Raw genomic sequence first — 21,063 nt, 5'->3', positions numbered from 1 at the left:
CGATGCAAACGGACACGACGCGTCCGTTTGGGCGTCCGAAATGCGTCGCGCCGCTGGAGATGCCCTAAGCCAGCATCTTTCTTGTTGGGAGTGTCTGTTTTCGCCTTATGATTAGCGTGATCTCTAGGTACCGCATGTTTGGTGTCGTGGTGTTGATAAATGGCGGGAGCTAACCACAGAGTGTCATTGCACGGTAACGGTTGTTCAGGCTGCCTGGTTGTTCAATCAGTTAGGCAGAAAAGACGGCCATTTAAGCAGCACGGCGTGCTACCGTGCAAGCCTAGCTGCCAGTCTACAACCATCAAGGTGCACTCTAAATATTAATAACAAAAGGTACCCAGTACACTCTGGCATCACATCACATGCATTGCTGACCTGCTTTCGCCAGACAACGCATAGTACTACTGTAGGGTACCACAAAGGCACAAACCCTTTGGCTCCATCCACACCAGCCTGCTAGAACAACGGCCACCAGACCAGAGAGCAGATGGAAAACGGGCACCAGCAGCCAAGAATTGTGCATCGCAGTCAACTACATGCATTCCCCAAAAAAATGGAGGCGAAGAATACATACATTGGCCAGAGGGACAACTGTGCTGTGTTTATTGTTTGGACATAGATTCGGCGAAATACTGCAGAAATTCTAAAGCAAGAACCAGCAGGATGAGATTCCCAAGGGGGCAAACGCTGTTGGCTTTCCTGCTCAGCTGACCTCGAAGCAGCTTTTTTTTTTTTTGAGGGTTTCGAAGCAGCCTTCTGGTGATCGAAAATGACTTGTCGTTTTAAAGTTAATAATGGGCCAACCCTACACATCGGCTATCTGTGGCCTGTGGGCAATCCCCAAAAAGAAAAACCCAAAAAAATAAACACGCCTACAAAGAACTTCAGCAATGTCTTCCTTTCCGAGGATGGTAGGCTACCCAAACTTCTGTAGCTCTGTATTGTCCGAGCCAGCTGACTTCTGCGGATATCAAATGCGGAAATAATTGTCTAATTGCTGCCAGAGACTACATACGTAATACTTGCACACGTTTGTTCATCAGCAGGATGTTGAGCTTCATAAAAAAACACACAATGCAGGCAAGATCGTTATCAGACTCCAGTCCTGCTATAGCCTCATCTTCTTTGGCTTTATCCGCTTTGAAGCCATGTAAGTCACAGCAGCAGAAAGAGTGTACCTAGTAATAGCAAGAGATAAAACTGGTTACGAAACATCAAACAGGAACTACAAAACTTGAAACAATACCATGTGCTTCTCAGCTGATGACATGTTGCGGTTCTAGACTGGGCGACTTAGAAGAGTTCAAGATTATAACACCCATTTATGTGTTCCCATATATATTCTCTGATGACATGTTGCGGTTCTAGACTGCTATTACTGCAAGTACCACATGCAATGTTGTAAGTAGAAAGATGACTGCCAGATGGCTGACACAGGATATGTTAATCCAACCAAGGTTTTTGCTCGAATCCCTCAACAATGGATAAGCAATTCAAATCAGAGAAGAAAAGGATAAGTGAGTTACACCCCAAATGTGCTTGGACAGTGAATGCCAACTATCATCTAACGGTAGTGGACTGTCAGACTCAAACTCATATAATACCATCAATAGGAATTGTAGCTTCAGTAAACCTTGAAGCAATTGTATATGTCCGATACAACCAGAAATTGCCAACGTACTTTCTTGATAGAAGTCAGAAAGCATAATGCTTCTAGGAACAGCAGTCCTAATATATAACTAACACAAAATGGTATGCACATTATCCTTGATAAGGTGACACTTGGAAACATTGTTATATACTCAGTATACCCGAGTGGAGATAAGGTTGATGAATTGGGGGCACTTACCATGTAAAGGTGTATTTCAGATGGTCATCTGGCATCACTGAGTGATGAATCAAACCATTGACATCTTTTGGAAGAGGATAAGGATTAGTTGCAGAGATATCTTCATTCACATCTTCTATGTAAACAGTGTTCTCAGGGAGTCCACAGGCTCGTGCGATCATCGGAATATCCACGTAAAACCACTGGCCATTCATCGGTTCATTAGGTGGAACAAATATGCTGGGGTTCTCACTTCCTCGGATTACTCCAATAACTCTTACAGGAGGCTTTACAGGTTTTTCAATCTGTAAAGATTAAGATGGATCAGTTTTGTGCCTGTCTAAATGATTAAATGGGAATAAATAGATCAAAAGATAATGATAATATACTCCCTCCATAACACTAAAACTTGACATTTCGAACACTGGCACAGTCTTCAAGATGTAACCCTGGCCACTAATTCGTATTGTAATATGTAAAAACAAGGAAACTTACATGATTCTAGTGGTACTTTACGGGGCAAATCTATACATGCATTTAAAAAAAATCTAAGTAATTAAAATGATATTTTTAGTCAAGGTATGTCCAAAATGATGAGTTTTGATTATACAGAGGGAGTACGTGGGATTCCTAAATGCATAAAATAAGGTGATGACGACCATGGTGGTTTTTATATGTATATGATTGTGTCAGCATGCAATGATTCTAAATTGGTATAAGAGCAAAACAACCAGCGCACTTTCATACTCAATATTCTAGCAACCATCAATATCTGCATTTAAGATGATGAAAAGCAGGCCAGGTTAAAAATTATGCATAGAAGTTATTTTAAAATGTCCCAAAACAGGGTTATCTTTTACAGAGTTCAGAAAAGATGTCACTCAGACATATGAGCAAACATTGGCTTATACATGTAATAGTTTGCAGACTACGAAAAAAGGTTGGAATAACTCACCTCTGGGGAAACTTCAGGCTTCTTAGACCAGAATTTCCACCAAGTACCCTTTTCATCTGTCTTTTCATCGGCTTCTTTCACATCTAAAGTTTCACCAAAATCCTGGTGATCCCGTATGATTTTTTCGCGCCAGCCACGAGGAACCCACCCTCTATTCACAAGGATAGGTAACTGCAAACTGACAAAACATTTCTTAGAAACATAATTTTTTTTATTAAATGGGAAGTGGTGACACATTATCATTTGTTTCAACGGTGAAGACACTCAATATACCATTAGATATTTCTAATTTGTTGTGATCAAAATGTGTGGAAGATGAAGCTCACCAGCTTGATCGCTCATAAATACTGGTCCTAGCATGAATATAGGCTTGATAGTATTTGGCACAAGCAAAAGTTCAAGTGAAGGTTGCTTTCATATTTTAAAGTTCAATTTAACCATCAGTGTTGGTCCTCTGACAGACTTGTACATAGCCTTTTTATTTACATCTAGTAAAAGGCTGTACGCAAATATGTGGCGGTATACGACTTATCATACAAAATTAATTTCCTCCTTTTATTTTTCTCTCCTTTTGAAACTAGAGTTGCTTTCATCGTGAAACACTAATTAAAACACACAAAAATTGGTCAGGGGAACAGCTAAAAAGAATTCAAGACGGAGATCTGATGTTTCACTTCTAGGCAGTTAAGTTCCAGAAATATAAGACACAATGTGTTTACAAGCTGCTGTTTCCCACTTGGTTTCAAAGTGATCAGGCTATCTAAACTCAGTGTTTGAATATTTCGCAAACAAAAATTACAAGCCACCCTCTATTCACAAAGATAGGTAACTGCAAACTGACAAAACATTTCTTAGAAACATAATTTTTTAGATAAAATGAGAAGTGGTGAGACATTATATTTTGTTTCTACGATAAAGATATTCAATACCATCGGATATTTCTATTTTGTTGTAATCAAAATGTGTGAGATAAAGCCCACCCAGTCTTAGGCGATGCAGTTGCAGCTTGATCACTCATAACTTTGCAGATACTGGCTTGATAGCATTTGGAACAAGCAAAAGCTCAAGTGAAGGCTGCTTTCATATTTTTAAAGTTCGATCTAACAACTAGTGTTGGTCCTCTGACAGACTTGTATATCGCCATTTTATTCATATATTTAATAAAAGGGTGTCCGCAAATATGTAGAGGTATAGGACCTATCAATTATCATACAAAGTTCATTTCCTCATTTTTATTTTCTCTCCTTTCGAAACTAGAGTTGCTTTCATCGTAGAACACTAATTAAGACACACACACATTGTCAGGGGAACAGCTAACGAGAATTCCAAGACGAAGATCTGATACTTCACTTCTAGGACATAAAACTCCAGGTATGCAAAACACAATATGTATTTACAAGCTGCTGAATTCCACGTGGTTTCTAAGTGATCACGTTATCCAAACTCGGTGTTTGAATATTTCACGAACACAAATTACAATCCACTTTCCCTTATATTAAATTCCTGTTGACATATACTACAGCATAGTATTAATTTCAGTATTTAGTTCATGCTTTTTTCTGTTGATGTTATCTCCGCCCAGCAAAAAGCGTGTAGGGCTGCACAAAGAAGTCAATTTACGCTAAAAAGTATGAAAACCACAGACATAACCTTACTATGGTCAAACTTTGGAAATGACTATTTGTTCATGTGGAAGTGTAGAACTGAACTAAGATGTTCCTTCAGCCGTGAGAAGGAAATGAACAATGTGAAGAAACTAGAGTCTCGCTGCAACAGCACAATGCTGCTTCAAACAATAATTTACCTGCCAGGCTCAGTCGGCCGAGGTTTCAACGGAGTGATCACATAGTACCCGTTTTCTGTCACGCCGGAGATGCTCCGGGAGCGAGGCCCGATGAACACCGACTTCTCCTCGTCGAAATCACCCTCACACACGACTTTCCGGAACTCCAGCTCCGCGGGATCACGCAAGGCAGCAGTCGAGACGGTCTCGCTCCACGGTACGGGCTCCATCTCCAGCCTCCGCGTCCTGTAATCCAGCATCTCTTTCTGAGACGGCGCAGGAAACAGGGCAGAGTGAGGACTTCTAGGGTAAGTACACACCAAACGAGGGAGGAAATGGGGTCAAGGATTGGGTGTGATCTCATCTGACCTTCTCCTGCCTCCGGAAGAGCTGCCATGTGCCGAGGCCGAAGGTGATGGCGCCGGGGGCGAAGAGGAAGAGCTTCGACCACGCGCTCGCCTCCGTCCCTGCCCCTGCGCGTTGGAAACGAATCTGGTTAGAACGCGGCGGCGGCTTGATTCCGCAGATGCTTTGAAGGCATTTCGGGAGGGCGTAAGAGCGGAGACCTGGGGATGGCGGTGCGGCGGCGGGCGGAGGTGGTGGCTGGACCGCGTGGGAAGTGCAGGGCCGCGAGGGGAGGAGGCGGTGCCCGCTGCCGCGCAGCCGGCGGCCAAGGGTTTTGGAGAGGGCCGCCGCCGCCATGTTTGTCTCTACGATTGTGGGGAACCGACGCCTCGCCCGCCTTGGCTTCAGATTTTTCTTTCAAGCGGCATATGTTTGGAATGCTTTTGTAAAAAGGACGATGAGACAAGATTTATAGTTGAGTAATTATTCAAATCATGTATTCATGGTTTAGTTCAAATTAATTCATACGAAAATTAATTAATCATTAAAGGATCATAAGAAAATTGTAGGATTGTATGCTAAATTTTTCCTACGAAGCTGGCTTTAGTGTTGGAAGTCAAAGGAAATTCCAGTATTGGAAATCATAGGCGTCAAAAATCTACTCCCTAGATACATTTGAATTTAGATAAATTTGCGACATCCTTTTATGAACAAAGGTAATACTATATATATATGGCATAATCTTTGTACCCTGAGCATATAAAACTTTTCCTTGTTTTATAAAAAAAATTCATGGGCCAAATCTTTCCAAAAAAAATCATGCATTTTTCCAGTGGCGCATATAAATTTGGTCCATGTTCTTTTTCGGAAACTAGAAAGTACTCGATCATATGAACTAAACTACTCCACAGAAGAGAAAAAAAAACAATCAGCAATAGAATCCTCTACTCGAGCTAAAGAGCTCATTCCTACAATCCAAAGAGCTAATAAGAAAGATATCTGTAAGTTTTTATGTTACTATGAAATTCTTTAAAAAAATGCTTTGCTCCAAAAAAAAAACCCCAAAACAACTACTAGGAAAAGGCAGAAAAAAGGGGAGGTGGTGGGTGTGGATGGGGGGCTGAAACCTTGACAAATCACACAAAACTTGATGGGAGAAGAAAAGGAGTAGTGCTTTTGAACTTCTTTTTTTTTTTTGCATCAGCAGGTAGTGGCTGGCAGAGTTCAATTGCTTTCGGTGTTGAAGTTTTATCAGATTGACAATAAATGCGCACACCATGTGAAGACTCAAATTCAACAAGTATGCAACTGCTCTTTGTAAGTTGTAGGCTGTAGCATTCTACCAGAGCACACACATACCAGATGCAGTCTAACAATATATATTGCTAAAACAGGTTACAAAATTATTAACATAACCTCTCTGATTAAGACCTCTCACATAATTTACATCCCCAATGCTAAGCAACATTCAAAAATTAGAGAGAGAATCTGGAGCACTTCAAAATCAATAGATTAATTTTTCTTCTTTGAGTGCTTAATGAGCCAGTCGATGACAGAATCAATGTTGGTTGAGTTCTTGCATGATATCATGAAGCAGGCCACTTCTCGGTCAGTCATTGCCTTCAGGCCCCTGAAAAAAGAGCATATGAATCATCAGATAGTATTCATTGATGAGTAATTTGTATCAATCCGTAGTAGCTTCTGTGTGTACTTACATCACTTCTGTGAAACTTTGCTTGGGGAAAGCTTCAGGCTTGTCAGTTTTGTTGCCAATGACCAGTAAAGGGATACCAGTCAAAGATGGCTTGCTCAGCAGGTCATGGAGCTCACTTTTGGCAATAGCCATGTTCTCACGATCTGCTGCATCAACAACATACCTGTAGATGCAATTGTTTAGAAAATCAACATCAAATTTCCGTAGTTTATTACGTATACAGTAGACCTTCAACAAAAACTAATGATAGAGCTACCAGGTAAAATAGTTATCTATCATGACATCAAGTGGGAATGAATCAAAATAGTAGACCGCAGCTAGCACAAGCTTTAGCACATATATTAACTAAGCAAATTGAGAAGGTCAGGAAAAATAAACAAGCCATCAGTGTTTTCTAAAATGAATGGCCTAATCGGTAATAATAATGTGACACAAGACAAACCCGCATTTAGACATGACACCAAAAGAATTAAGGACAACGAAGGTAGATTAAAAGAACCTTAAAGTAGTCTTTATATACTCTTATTACAACTGAGAACGAATGATCTGTGCCTTGAGGTACCCAAACTGTTTTGAATCAACTTTACAGGAAGCAGATGCCAATAAAATGTCAATACAAAATATTTTGGTTCTACAATGTGTACTGATTAAATTGACCAAATATTTCTATTGAGTAAATTCAACATAATTCAGCTGTGTATTTAGCAGTGTTCAATAAATTCGCATAATAATTTACAACGAAACATTTTTTAATAAAATAGAATGCATGTGCAACAAACAACAGCTAAGCATGACAGCTGGTCAGTAACAAGGCAGTGCATTTCTTGACACAAATTAGGAATATAAGGAACCAAAGAAACATACACAATTGCAGAAACTGCACGGCAGTATCTCTCCCACATGCTCCGGAACCTTGGTTGTCCTCCAAGATCCCACAATTTGATTGTGACATTTCCTTTGGTCACCTTTCTCATATTGAATCCTACTGTAGGAATCATGTCCTCACTAAAGCCTCCTGTCTGCAGAACAGATGTTCATGATCAATCAGCACAACTCAAGTAAGGGAATGGCAAGAAAGCATCAAACTTACAGCAATGACATTCACAAGCGAAGTTTTCCCAGCATTTTGGAGCCCAATCAAGGAAAGCTCCATCTCTTGCTTGAAAAAGAGGCTGTAGACAAAAAATTGTAAATACTTGAATCAAACTCCGATGAAGAATGAGTAAATAATCATGTATGTCCATTCCTTTCTAGGTACACAAGTCAAAATTGTGCTCCAGCACTTAATGATACGTGTGCAAGACATCCTTTAGATCCAAGCCCCTTATTTATATGCATATCAAAGCAAAGCCTGCCGGCTGGTAGGTAGAAATGAAATAAATCATAGCCTATACAGCCTGCTGGCAACTCTTTTCCATCCTGATTGGATTTCAAGAATAGCATTGCTGACCTTGGGCAAAATCTACCGTCGGAAAATTTAATGAAGATAAGCATGAACCGACAAATCATCACAAACTACGCGTTTGGGAATTATCACGACGACAAGTCATTACTTGCCACGTGTGGTAGCTCTATCTTAGTCAGCATAACGACAAAACGGACATAATCTACCACGTGTCACTTACAAGTGGGAACCAGGGTTGCTAAGAATTGAATGACCGGAACGGCAAGTTAGTTTCGACTTAACGGACATAATTCAGCACGTGTCAGAGCATGTATGGTCCGGCCAAATTTATGCATATCAGAAATGGTTTTTTCTCCTCTAGACAAGATAGAGTCCACGATACATGTGGAAGACATCCTTTAGATCCAAGCCCCTTATTTATATGCATATCAAAGCAAAGCCTGCCTGTCTGGTAGGTAGAACTGAAATAAATCATAGCCTATACAGCCTACTGGCAACTCTTTTCCATCCCAATGATTGAATTTCAAGAAAAGCACTGCTGACCTTGGGCAAATTCTACCGTCGGCAAATTTAATGAAGATAAGCATGAACCGACAAATCATCACAAACTACGCGTTTGGAAATTACCACGACGACGAGTCATTGCTTGCCACGTGTGGTAGCTCTATCTTAGTCGGCGTAACGACAAAAACCGACAGAATCTACCACGTGTCACTTACAAGTGGGGACCAGGTTGCTCAGAATTGAATGACCGGAACGGCAAGTTCATTAGAACGTAACGGTCTAACGGACATAATTCACCACGTGTCAGAGCATGTATGGTCTGGCCAAATTATGCATATCAGAAATGGTTTTTTCTCCTCTGGACAAGATACAGTCCGCGATAAAGTAGGATAACAAAATAAAATACCGACCATGCCCTGATCATGAGGAAATGCCAAGCATGATTCCGCATTCTGCGCAATATTAGAATGGAACAAATGGACCCATTTAAAAAAATAATAGGGACCAATTCCGCGCCCCTTCGTCTCTCGTATCGATGGCCAAGCGTGTTCAGGAAATACTCCGATCGACATGTTGAATCGGTAACGTGACCGCCATGTGTAGTCGACGGGTCGCGAGAATTTGCAACCATATGAAGACACACCAAACTCCATAATCCGAACGCTGCTCACGTAAAACAACCAGAGGAACAGATTTTCCTTATGACTACGGAGATTTTTTAGGTTAAAATATTCAGATAAGAACAACATGATGCTGTTAACCAACTTCGCATTCGTAGAGGTCAAAGTTTCCTACCAACCATCGCAGCAACGTGCTAACCATACACGAAATATACGGGGAGATCATATCGCCCTACCTGCCGCAGCAAGCACCCGATCCAGCATGACATGCTAATCCTAGACCCGCCCCGGGATCCCCAGATCTCCGGCCCCCTCGCCCGCCCCGCAATGCCCAGCCAGGGCGTGAAACTCGAGAACCTGGACCCGCCCGCCCGGGGCGTGTGCTTGTGCAACCAACCATACCTGCGGAGCCAGTTGAGGAAGGCCTCCCAGAACCCCATGGCGGCCGCGCGCGCGCTCGGCGAAGAGGTGGGTGGTGGCGGGGAGGCGGTGGGTGGCGGGGGCGACGGGATCGCGAGGCGGAGGAGGATTTGGTGGTGGAGGTGGCCGCGCGCGCTTGTTGCTTTATCTGGATGGATGGAGCGGGGCGACAGGGAGGCCGGAGGAAGAAGAGAGGGGAAAGAGAAGAGAAGGGTATTATTGGCGTCCGCCAATCATATGCTGTTGGCTGGCACCCGGGCCTCGGCGGGCGGGGCACGGGCCTCGGGGGCGGGGGCCAGGGCCCGTGTCCAGGCAACTCATCGTCGCTGACTCTCAAGCTCAAATATTTTTTTGCTCTGTCTCTGCTACTTAGAGTAAAAAAACATATTCTGCTCTATCTTCCCTTTTCGTTAGATTTTTTAATTTTTAGGTTTTTAGGGTAGGAAGTAGTCTAAGTTAGTTTTATTTAGGGAAAGTATGTCTATGTTAGTTGGTTGCGGGCTTTATCTGTTTGACATTGTTATTTTTGTAAGGTGGAAAAAGGTTATTTCACATTGAAATACTATGAATTGCAATTTTTCGGAGCAAAGTCAACTAGATGGATTACACCGATGACTAGTTCATTTAGGCTAGACCGCTGAAAATTTTGTGAACCACGTTATTGATGCAACATTCTATGTTGACACAGAGGTTATTCCAGGTGTATCTACTGTCACAATGGCTGAAGCCATAGCGATGAAGAATGTTTTCTGACTCAATCAATTGTAAAAATACCGGTGTCATCATAAATTGTCAATATTTACATCCAGCATCAGATCATGTGGAATAAAGCTACACACAATGTTTTGCCGCAACATCAATTATCGGTCATGTCGATCCCTACAACTATAGTTCGGTTGATGACACCCCCCTACCCTCTCTCCTAGGTTTCCCTTTTTGTTGTGAACAATGTAACTATATATTTTGCAGACAATAAAGGTAGACATGATGACCACTACATGTTGTATCAAACTCTATCTTAGTTTTTCTTTTTCCGAACAAGACTCTATCTTAGTTCAACTAATATATTTATGTTCATGTATGATTATTTCATATGTTAATTTTGTTGAGATTACTTTGTTACTTGAGAAACCGACGAGAGCATTTGTATGGTACTAGTTGGTACATCCCACATTGCATCAAACTTTCCAAATTTTAAAAAAATTGTATGTACATAAGCAATAAGGTGTATGCATGATTCATATTATCTCAATGATTACTATGAGAGATGTCAACTCAATACCATGTCACTCAAACTCAGTAGAACATGTAAGAAACATATAGAAAATACTATTGTACTTACATGCATGGGTGTGGGTGTTTTCGTCACCGTTTGTTTTGGTTTGAGATTCGGATAAAAGGAGGCAAGAGAGGGCTATTATTTCACCTACCATGGTGAGCGTGAATCTCGAGAAATAAATAGACGTCACACCCACATCCATGCGCGTGTGTGTAGAAAATCCACTCTCAATGAACATAAGGTATTCTCGGAAAAAAAAAAATAAAGAAACATATACCAACGACACCGTGAGAACATCATCATACCCACATTATGACATTATACACTCTTGAATTTTCTATATGGTTTATACGTGGTTATATGATAGAAATTGCTATCAAGATATTTACTAGATGTTTGTAAGATCATTCGTAACATATGTAATACAAGGATATAAAAGTATTTACGAGAACAATCATACATATTATATATGTAGACTATCATCCATGTAGGTGTCTCAGTTTAATATATGGGGTGGTGCATTTATCTTGTTTTTTGGAATGCATCTGAGAAGATTGTTTCAAGAGACAATGCATTGAGAAGGAAACACACATGTGACTTTTGTTAGGATTATCCTTTAAATGTAGCACACAACATTTGCATTTTTAAGTAATAAAATTTACAATTGTACAAGAAAGAACATTGAAATTGAAAGTTAACTACATCGATACATGGTTAACTATGGTACTAAGTAATTGAGAGATTTAAGTAAATAATATAGTTTAATAAATGAGTTATAAATAAGTATAAAATTTTAGTATAAATACTATGTAATTTTAGCCATCTCATGGAGCTTAACGCGTGTTTTATAAACAAGTATTAAAAAATAGTATTAATATTGTGCAATTTTAATAGACTTGGTAAATGAATTGTTCTTCTTTTTATAAGTCCTCTATTCTTCGTGAAAAAACAATTATTTTAGGAGTCCTAGACGACTGTGTCGGCTAATATTTTGTTTTCTATGTCCATTTTATTCTTCCACAAATTAATTTCAATGTATGTTCATGATTTAATAGACCCAGACTCACGACATATTCTTGTACCCACCACTTTAACTATTTCTTAAAGTGACTAAACATTTTTTTTACTATTTTGTCCTTTGTCGAGCTAATGAAATTTTGTGAGGTGAAAAAAGGGCAATTCACATTAAAAGAATATGAATTACAATTTGTTGGAGCAAAGTCACGAGATTGATTACACCGATGGATAGTTCATTTAGTCTCGCCCTGCTGAAAATTTGCGAACATCAATGATCGATGCAACATTCTATGTCGCCGCCTAGATCGAACCAGTTGGTGCAATCATTCGGGGTAGAAGTAGACAATCAGGAGTTGCGTCATGTTCTCTTTTTCGGATGTACCTGGTGTTGCAACGGTTAAAGTTGCGGCATGCGCTCTTTTTTTATGTATCTGGCATTGCAACGGTTGAAGCTATAGCGATGAAGAATGATTTGTGGCTTACTTGATTGTGTGTAATGCAATGTAGGCGGACCAATTCTATCAGAAGTTGCCAATATTTGCATTGGACATTAGCCCATGTAGAATGAAGCTATGCAATTTTTTTTGCCACTGCATCAATGGTGGTAATGTGGATTCCAAACATTCTTTGATATAGGCGAACAATGAGGCTCGCTACATAGCTAGTTTTTGTTTTCCAATCTACAATTGTAGTCCGAATGATTGATACGTTGCAAACGTATCTATATTTTTTGATGTTCCATGCTTGTTTTACACCAATTGCTATATATATTTTTTACACTTCGTGGTATTTTTATGTATTTTCTAGAACTAACCTATTAACAAGATGCCAAAGTGTCAGTTCCTGTTTTCTGTTGTTTTTGTATTTCAGAAAAATTATACATGAAATATTCTCGGTATTGTTCATATTTTTTTTGCATCAACTTGGCCAAACTTAGGAAATGTTGACTTTTGACTAATCCTAGATACCTTACATTTTGGGACGGATGGAGTAGAACATAAGAAACATAAAATAAAGGTCGTAATTTTATCTTCCTTTTAGAGTTTCATATTTACATGGAGAAAATGTAATAGTTAATTGCAAATATAGACAAAAATGATGACACCACCAACCTCTCACTAAAGGAATGTGTCGGACCAATTTGAAAACGAAATGATCCTCGTTTATAGGAAACACATTGTGGCAACTCTTATATGACACCCCATATGTTAGTTACGACATCGATGCTCACGCGAGTCCATCGCATGGGTCTAGCACGTAAGCGAAGGACTGCAATTGCAAATGAGGAACACAAGGCACCACAGCCACCGGAGAAGACGAGAATGAGGTGCATTGGTTGACCTAGCCAGAGAAGATGATCATGCTACTGGACTGGCGTCGCCTTGCGGAGATGAGGAATGGACTTAGGAGGGAGGGGTCAGGTACAGGGAGTTTGTCTGTGACAAAGTCTTAGGGTACGGATAGTTTGTTGGGTACGGGGAACGTCGGTGACAAAGTCTTAGGGTATGGGGAGTTTGTCGGTGCTAATGTACCGCCCTTTCTAGGACTAATACATACTTGTGATTATACCCCTTGCAAGCATCCGCAACTACAAGAAAGTAATTAAGAATAAATCTAACCACAGCCTTAAACTCTGAGATCCTGCTATCCCTCCTGCATCGATATACCAACGGGGATTTAGGTTTCTGTCACTCCGGCAACCCCGCAATTGGCAAACGAGTACAAGATGCATTCCCCTAGGCCCATAAATGGTGAAGTATCATGTAGTCGACGTTCACATGACACCACTAGAAGAATAACACCACAACTTAAATATCATACCATTGAATATTACTCAACCATAGTTCACTACTAACATTTAGACTTCACCCATGTCCTCAAGAACTAAACGAACTACTCACGAGACATCATATGGAACATGATCAGAGGTGATATGATGATGAATAACAATCTGAACATAAACTTGGTTCAATGGTTTCACTCAATAGCATCAACAACAAGTAGAAATAGATACCGGGAGAGTTTCCCCTATCAAACAATCAAGATCAAACCCAAATTGCTACGGCGGTGACGAGGTGCTGCGGTGGAGACGGCGGTGATGATGGTGGAGATGATGATGATGGTGATGGAGATGATGTCCAGCTCGATGACGGTGACGATGGCGTCGATTTCCCCCTCCGGGAGGGAATTTCCCCGGCGGATTCCTGCCCGCCGGAGAGCTCTTTTCTCTCTGGTGTTCTCCGCCCCGCAGAGGCGGCTGTAACTCTTCGTGAGGAACCCTCTGTGGCTTAGGTCTTCGGGACGAAGGGTTTCGCGAAGAAAAGGAGGCGAAAGGGGCTGTGGGGCCCCCACACCACATGGTGGCGCGGCCAGGCCATGGGCCGCGCCGGCACGTGGTCCGCCCCACCTTGGGCCCTCTCGGCTCCTCCTTCGCTTCCTTCGTCATCTTGAAAAATAGGATTTTTGGTATAATTTCCTTCCACAGTTGATCTTCCGAAATATTGCGTTCTGACGGTGCTTTTTCCAGCAGAATCCTGGCTCCGGTGCTTGATCCTCCAATAATGATGAAACATACAAAATAGATGAAATAACATAAGTATTGTGTCCAAATATGAAATATATCAATGAATAACAGCGAATTATGATACAAAATAGTGATGCAAATTGGACGTATCAACTCCCCCCAAGCTTAGACTTCGCTTGTCCCCAAGCGAACCGAACTCGATAAACAGGACCACATGTTTATGGAGTGAAGAGTCGATCAATAAAATACGGACAAGAAGCATCATATTCATTCACACAAGACATTCTAGTAAACAACTTCCTCATATAACTCAACTTGAAACAAGTATAAAGTAATCACAAATAAAGGTGCATAAGAAATCATAGTTGGTGATGGCAAACTTCGTTCTTGGTCAGAGAACAATTAACAGATTATACTTATCTCATTGAGCAGCGCTCTCATGTTAAATTTATAAGGCACAACTTGCATACTCAATCATAATGGTCTCCTCATGATCATTGATAACTTGCAAAGCTATATTCATTCAGATAAAACTTGTACTAAACAAGGAAGAGTAAAGACATGATGAAGCAAATCACAATATAATGGTTTGATCACAACAACTCAAATGCTTGCTTGAGATGGAGGGAAATAGGTTCTTGACTCAACATAAAGTAAAAGACAGGCCCTTCGCAGAGGGAAGCAGTGATTAAATCATGTGCTAGAGCTTTTTCAGTTTTGAAATCATATAGAGATAATAAAAGTAACATTTTGAGAGGTGTTTGTTGTTGTCAACGACTGGTAGCGGGTACTCTATCCCCCTTGCCAGACAAACCTTCAAAGAGCGGCTCCCATTTTATTTTTATTTTGTGTGGCACTCCTTCCAACCTTTCTTTCACAAACCATGGCTAACCGAATCCTCGGGTGCCTGCCAACAATCTCATACCATGAAGGAGTGCCTTTTTATTTTAGTTTTATTATGATGATGACACTCCCCCCAACCTTTGCTTACACAAGCCATGGCTAACCGAATCCTTCGGGTGCCGTCCATCAATCACATACCATGGAGGAGTGTCTATTTAGTTTAATTAATTTGGGACTGGGAATCCCACTGCCAGCTCTTTTTGCAAAATTATTGGATAAGCGGATGAAGCCACTAGTCCATTGGTGAAAATTGCCCAACAAGATTGAAAGATAAAACACCACATACTTCCTCATGAGCTATAAAACATTAACACAAATAAGGGATACTAAGTTTTGAATTGTTTAAAGGTAGCACATGAAGTATTTACTTGGAATGGCAGAAAATACCATGTAGTAGGTAGGTATGATGGACACAAATGACATAGATTTGGGCTTAGGTTTGGATGCACGAGAAGTATTCCCTCTCAGTACAAGTCTTTGGCTAGCAAGGCTAATTAGCAAGCATAAGAGTTGAGGGAAACAAACAAATATACATGTGATAGAAACAATCATGCATCTTCCTTGTAAGCACAAACAATTTTAACTTCGGAATAATAAGCTATGAGCTAACAAGAAAGAAAGACAATGAAATAACTACATGTATTTTTCTTTTCTACTTGAACTCAAAGTGTTGTTTCTATTGACCATTGCTAAGTTTGCCAAAACCAAATAGATTTACTCAATGCTCCCAAAGTGGTACCAATACTAAAATCAAGATCAATCATATAGTAGAAATTGCAAACTAAAATAAGGTGTGCAATATGTAAATGTTAAGACTTCTCATTAATATTTCATAACGATAACTCACACCAAGGGATACATAGATAACCAACTAAAGGAGAGATACTTCCACACTGCAACCCATCTTATATGATAACTTCCCTACTCATTATATGACACTACTTGACAATAAAAAGTAAAAGGTAGTAATGATGTGATACCGCGGCACTCCCCCAAGCTTGGAACAAACCAAGGGGATGCCAATACCGATGATGAATTACTCCTGCGGCGATGGTGGTGATGAACTCCCGTCATCAAACTTCCAAGGAAGAGGCTCTCCATCAAGAAACGACATCTTGGTCTCGGGAATCCTGAAACTAGCAGCACGGCTTATGTATTTAAACCTGTTTTCATACTCACAGTTCTGATTCTGAACGTCATAGAGTTGTGCTTGAAGCTTGTTGGTGGTGTCGTGAAGTGAGAGGATGTCGCCCCAAAGCTTTGCAGTTTCCTTCTCATGTTCAGCAATGAGTTCAGACACAATCCTGTGGAAGATATCCACCTCACGCTCAGCCATCTTCTTGTATTTGAAAACCTCTTGTTCTAGCTTCTCCATCCTGTCTTCCAAGCTTCCTTCTCCTTTAGGACCCTGAACATCCTTGATCTGCAGTTCTCCTTCAACGAGCAGCAACTCCTTGGGATGCATCCTCAGCTCCTCCATGTACAAGTTACCAACATCCTTGCAGGAGCTGTCCTTCGGAGTTTCCGACGAAGACATGATGGCTCTAGATCCGAAGCAAATCCTGGCAGAAACAGCTCGAAACAAAACACGTCGAGAAAACGATATACGGACCTCCAGGGGTCCGGGGGATTATATAGCAAAAAAATTCTCGACAAACGGAAAGTACCAGATCGAACCAGAGTCGGAAAGGGGCGACGAGGCGGCCAGACCATAGGTCAGCGCGGGCCCAGGTTAGGCCGCGCCGGCCTATGGTGGCACGCCCTCGTGCGTCCTTTCCACTCCGTTTCGAACTCATAATTTTTCATATTTTCCAAAAACAGCAAAAATATTGTTCGGAAAGTAAATTGCGAACTTTTCATTACCAGTACTGTTACCTATTCAAAGTCGAGTTCTGGCGGACTGTCAATTTGTCCTTTAATGAAAGCCTCCGGTGTTTCCACTTGAATAATATCAACATCAACATTATAAGAATCACCTGAGATATAATGCTTGAGTCTTTGTCCATTCACCACTTGCGTGGCATTGCCTTGGAGAGAGCTAATTTTAATTGCTCCTGAACGATACACCTCCTCAACAACATATGGTCCTTCCCATTTCGAGAGTAATTTCCCTGCAAAGAGTCTGAGACGAGACCGATACAATAGGACTTTATCCCCAACATTAAATTCTCTTTTGATAATCCTTCTATCATGCCATGTTTTAACTTTCTCTTTAAAGAGTTTAGCATTTTCATAAGCTTCACTTCTCCATTCATCTAGAGAACTCAATTGCAACAACCTCTTATTACCGGCAAGTTTAGGATCTTTATTTAATTCTCTAACAGCCCAATAAGCTTTGTGCTCTAGTTCTAAAGGTAAATGACAAGCTTTCCCATAAACCATTTTATAAGGTGACATTCCCATGGGATTTTTATAAGCAGTTCTATAAGCCCAGAGTGCATCCTTCAATTTACTAGCCCAATTCTTTCTAGTTTTATTAACGGTTTTTCCCAAAATAGATTTAATCTCTCTATTTGATAATTCTACTTGACCACTAGTTTGAGGATGATAAGCGGAAGCAATTCTATGATTAATACCATACCTAGCAAGAGTTTTTCTAAAACCTCCATGAATAAAATGAGAACCTCCATCAGTCATAATATATCTAGGCACTCCAAATCTAGGAAAAATAATGTCTAAAAGCATTCTTAAAGAGGTCTCACCATCAGCACTTTTTGTAGGTATGGCTTCCACCCATTTAGTAACATAATCAACAGCAACAAGTATATGAGTATTACCTTCTGAAGATGGAAAAGGTCCCATGAAGTTAAATCCCCAACAATCAAATGGTTCAATAACAAGAGTATAATTCATAGGCATTTCATTACGTCTGGAGATATTACCAACCCTTTGGCATTCATCACAAGATAAAATAAACTTTCTCGCATCCTCGAAGAGAGTTGGCCAATAAAAACCTGATTGTAGAACCTTTTGCGCGGTTCTTTCTCCGGCGTGATGTCCTCCATAAACACTACCATGACATTTACTCAATATTTCTTGTTGTTCATATTCGGGAACACACCTTCGCAGAATACCATCCACTCCTTCTTTATATAAGTGTGGGTCATCCCAGAAATAATGCCTCAAATCATAAAAGAATTTCCTCCTTTGCTGAGCTGAAAAGGTTGGAGGCAAGTACTTGGAAACAATAAAGTTAGCATAATCAGCATACAAATGACTTTCTCGCGAGCTCACCTTTATTACAGCCAATTGTTCATTTGGAAAACTATCATTAACAGGAACAGGATCATAAGCAATATTTTCCAATCTAGACAAATTATCAGCAACGGGATTATCAGCACCTTTCCTATCTACAATATGTAAATCAAATTCTTGCAAAAGAAGTACCCATCTAATAAGCCTCGGCTTAGCATCTTTCTTTGTCATAAGGTATCTAATTGCAGCATGATCAGTATGAATAGTAACTTTTGAATCAACAATATAAGATCTAAATTTATCACAAGCAAAGACTACAGCTAATAATTATTTTTCAGTTGTAGCATAATTTCTTTGAGCAGCATCAAGAGTTTTACTAGCATAATGAATAACATTCAGTTTTTTATCTACTCGCTGTCCAAGAACAAATACTGCAAAGAAATCACTAGCATCACACATAATTTCAAAAGGCAAATTCCAATCGGGAGGTTCAACTACAGAGCGATTGTTAAGGCTTTCTTTAGAGTTTCAAAAGCTTCCTTACAATCATCATCAAAAACAAAAGGTACGTCTTTTTGAAGAAGATTAGTAAGAGGCTTTGAAATCTTGGAGAAATCTTTAATAAATCTCCTATAAAACCCAGCATGACCAAGAACACTACGAATACCTTTAACATCCCTCGGATAGGGCATCTTCTCAATTGCTTCAACTTTAGCTCTATCAACTTCAATACCTCTCTCGGAAATTTTATGTCCCAATACAATTCCTTCATTAACCATAAAGTGGCATTTCTCCCAATTAAGAACAAGGTTAGTTTCTTCACATCTCTGCCAAAACTTTATCAAGGTTTCGCAAGCAACTATCAAAAGAATTCCCGTAGACGGAAAAATCATCCATGAATACCTCTACAATACTCTCGCAAAAACCATGAAAAATAGCAGACATGCATCTTTGAAAAGTAGCAGGAGCATTACATAAACCAAAAGGCATACGCCTATAAGCATAAGTTCCATAGGGACAAGTAAAAGTGGTTTTCTCTTGATCTTTAGCTTTAACAGCAATTTGTGAAAACCCAGAATAACCATCAAGAAAGCAAAAATGAGTATTTTTAGACAATCTTTCTAGCATTTGATCGATAAATGGTAAAGGGTAATGATCTTTCTTAGTAACTTTATTAACTTTTCGAAAATCAATGCACATTCTATACCCTACAACTACTCTTTGAGGGATGAGCTCATCATTATCATTAGGCACAACAGTCATTCCTCCTTTCTTGGGAACGCAATGCACAGGACTAACCCATCTACTATCAGCAATAGGATATATAATACCAGCTTCAAGAAGTTTTAATACCTCATTCCTTACCACCTCCTTCATCTTCGGAATTAGACGACGCTGATGTTCAACAACAGGCTTTGCATCATCTTCCATATTAATAGCATGTTGGCAAATAGAAGGAGAAATCCCCTTCAAATCATCAAGAGTATAGCCAATAGCTCCTCGGTGTTTCTTCAATATTTCCAATAACCTTTCTTCTTCAAACTCTGAAAGCTTAGAACTAATAATAACAGGATATATTTTCTTATCATCAATATGAGCATATTTAAGATTATCAGGCAAAGGCTTTAATTCAAAAACAGGATCTTCCCTTGGTGGCGGTGTTGTACCCAAATCTTCCACCGGTAAATCATGCTTGAGAATAGGTTGGCGGAGGAAAATTTCCTCAAGCTCATCTCTTTCTTTCCTAAAAACTTCACTCTCGCTATTCTCCAAATGTTGCTGCAAAGGATTATTAGGAACAAGAACAATAGATGCACACTGCTCCATTTTAAAATCATCACTAGGCAAATCAGCTTTATAAGGAGTTTTGGTAAATTTAGAGAAGTTAAACTCATAAGATTCACCAGCAAATTTAGTCAAAATTTTCTCTTTCTTGCAATCTATAATAGCTCCACAAGTATTTAGAAAAGGTCTACCAAAAATGATAGGACAATAATCACTAGCAGCAGAACCAAGTACCAAAAAGTCAGCAGGATATTTAATCTTACCACATAGAACTTCTACATCTCAAACAATACCAATTGGAGAAATAGTTTCTCTATTAGCCAGCTGAATAACCACATCAATATCTTCAAGTTCACAAGAATCAATTTCATGCATAATCTCCGTGTAAAGCTCATAAGGAATAGCACTAACACTTGCACCAATATCACATAATCCATAATAGCAATGATCACCAATTCTAACAGATAGCATAGGAACACTAACTTGTTTGGGTTTATTAGGATGTGAAACAATATTAGAAGCATCTTCACAGAAAATAATATGACCATCCTCCACATTTTCAGTCACAAGATCTTTAACTATTGCAACAGCAGGTTCAACTTTTATTTGTTCTTCAGGTTCTACAGGTTTCTTTTCACTTTTATGAACCGCACTATTTATAACAGAGTACTCCTTCATTTTAGCAGGGAAAGGAGTTTTTTCAATATAAGCTTCAGGAATAACATGATCAGCAGTTTCAACTACAACGCATTTATTAATAGATGAATCATTTTTATCTTTATACGG

The 21,063-nt window shown here is 39.9% G+C and overlaps 2 protein-coding genes across 2 annotated transcripts; both read right to left on the bottom strand.

Moving 5' to 3' along the window:
* Positions 1–554: 554 nt before the first annotated feature.
* Positions 555–5,336, bottom strand: LOC127296644 (surfeit locus protein 1). Its single transcript, XM_051326816.2, has 6 exons — positions 5,133–5,336; positions 4,936–5,039; positions 4,588–4,832; positions 2,784–2,961; positions 1,850–2,133; positions 555–1,178 (listed from the first exon to the last, which is right to left on the bottom strand). The coding sequence occupies exons 1-6, from the start codon at positions 5,266–5,268 to the stop codon at positions 1,109–1,111; spliced, it is 1,017 nt and encodes a 338-aa protein (XP_051182776.1). The 5' UTR covers positions 5,269–5,336; the 3' UTR covers positions 555–1,108.
* Positions 5,337–6,203: 867 nt separating this feature from the next.
* LOC127296645 (ADP-ribosylation factor-like protein 8a) lies at positions 6,204–9,774 on the bottom strand. The gene is made up of 5 exons (XM_051326817.2): positions 9,557–9,774; positions 7,716–7,797; positions 7,490–7,644; positions 6,627–6,788; positions 6,204–6,541 (listed from the first exon to the last, which is right to left on the bottom strand). The coding sequence occupies exons 1-5, from the start codon at positions 9,592–9,594 to the stop codon at positions 6,424–6,426; spliced, it is 555 nt and encodes a 184-aa protein (XP_051182777.1). The 5' UTR covers positions 9,595–9,774; the 3' UTR covers positions 6,204–6,423.
* Between the last annotated feature and the right edge of the window lie 11,289 nt (positions 9,775–21,063).

The sequence above is a fragment of the Lolium perenne genome, chromosome 4, assembly GCF_019359855.2.
Source record: "Lolium perenne isolate Kyuss_39 chromosome 4, Kyuss_2.0, whole genome shotgun sequence".
Lineage (NCBI taxonomy): Eukaryota > Viridiplantae > Streptophyta > Magnoliopsida > Poales > Poaceae > Lolium > Lolium perenne.
Note: the sequence above shows the minus strand (reverse complement) of the source record. Positions and strands in the feature narration are given on the sequence as shown.

Excerpts from the sequence above, each read along its gene's own strand:
- LOC127296644 (XM_051326816.2), bottom strand. The coding sequence starts at position 5,268 with ATGGCGGCGGCGGCCCTCTCCAAAACCCTTGGCCGCCGGCTGCGCGGC. Across the intron at positions 4,833-4,935 it reads TCTTCCGGAGGCAGGAGAAG|AAAGAGATGCTGGATTACAG; the intron begins GTCAGATGAGAT and ends GCGCCGTCTCAG. Across the intron at positions 2,134-2,783 it reads AGCCTGAAGTTTCCCCAGAG|ATTGAAAAACCTGTAAAGCC; the intron begins GTGAGTTATTCC and ends TAATCTTTACAG.
- LOC127296645 (XM_051326817.2), bottom strand. The coding sequence starts at position 9,594 with ATGGGGTTCTGGGAGGCCTTCCTCAACTGGCTCCGCAG. Across the intron at positions 7,798-9,556 it reads TTCCTCAACTGGCTCCGCAG|CCTCTTTTTCAAGCAAGAGA; the intron begins GTATGGTTGGTT and ends TTTTGTCTACAG. Across the intron at positions 7,645-7,715 it reads CGCTTGTGAATGTCATTGCT|ACAGGAGGCTTTAGTGAGGA; the intron begins GTAAGTTTGATG and ends TCTGTTCTGCAG.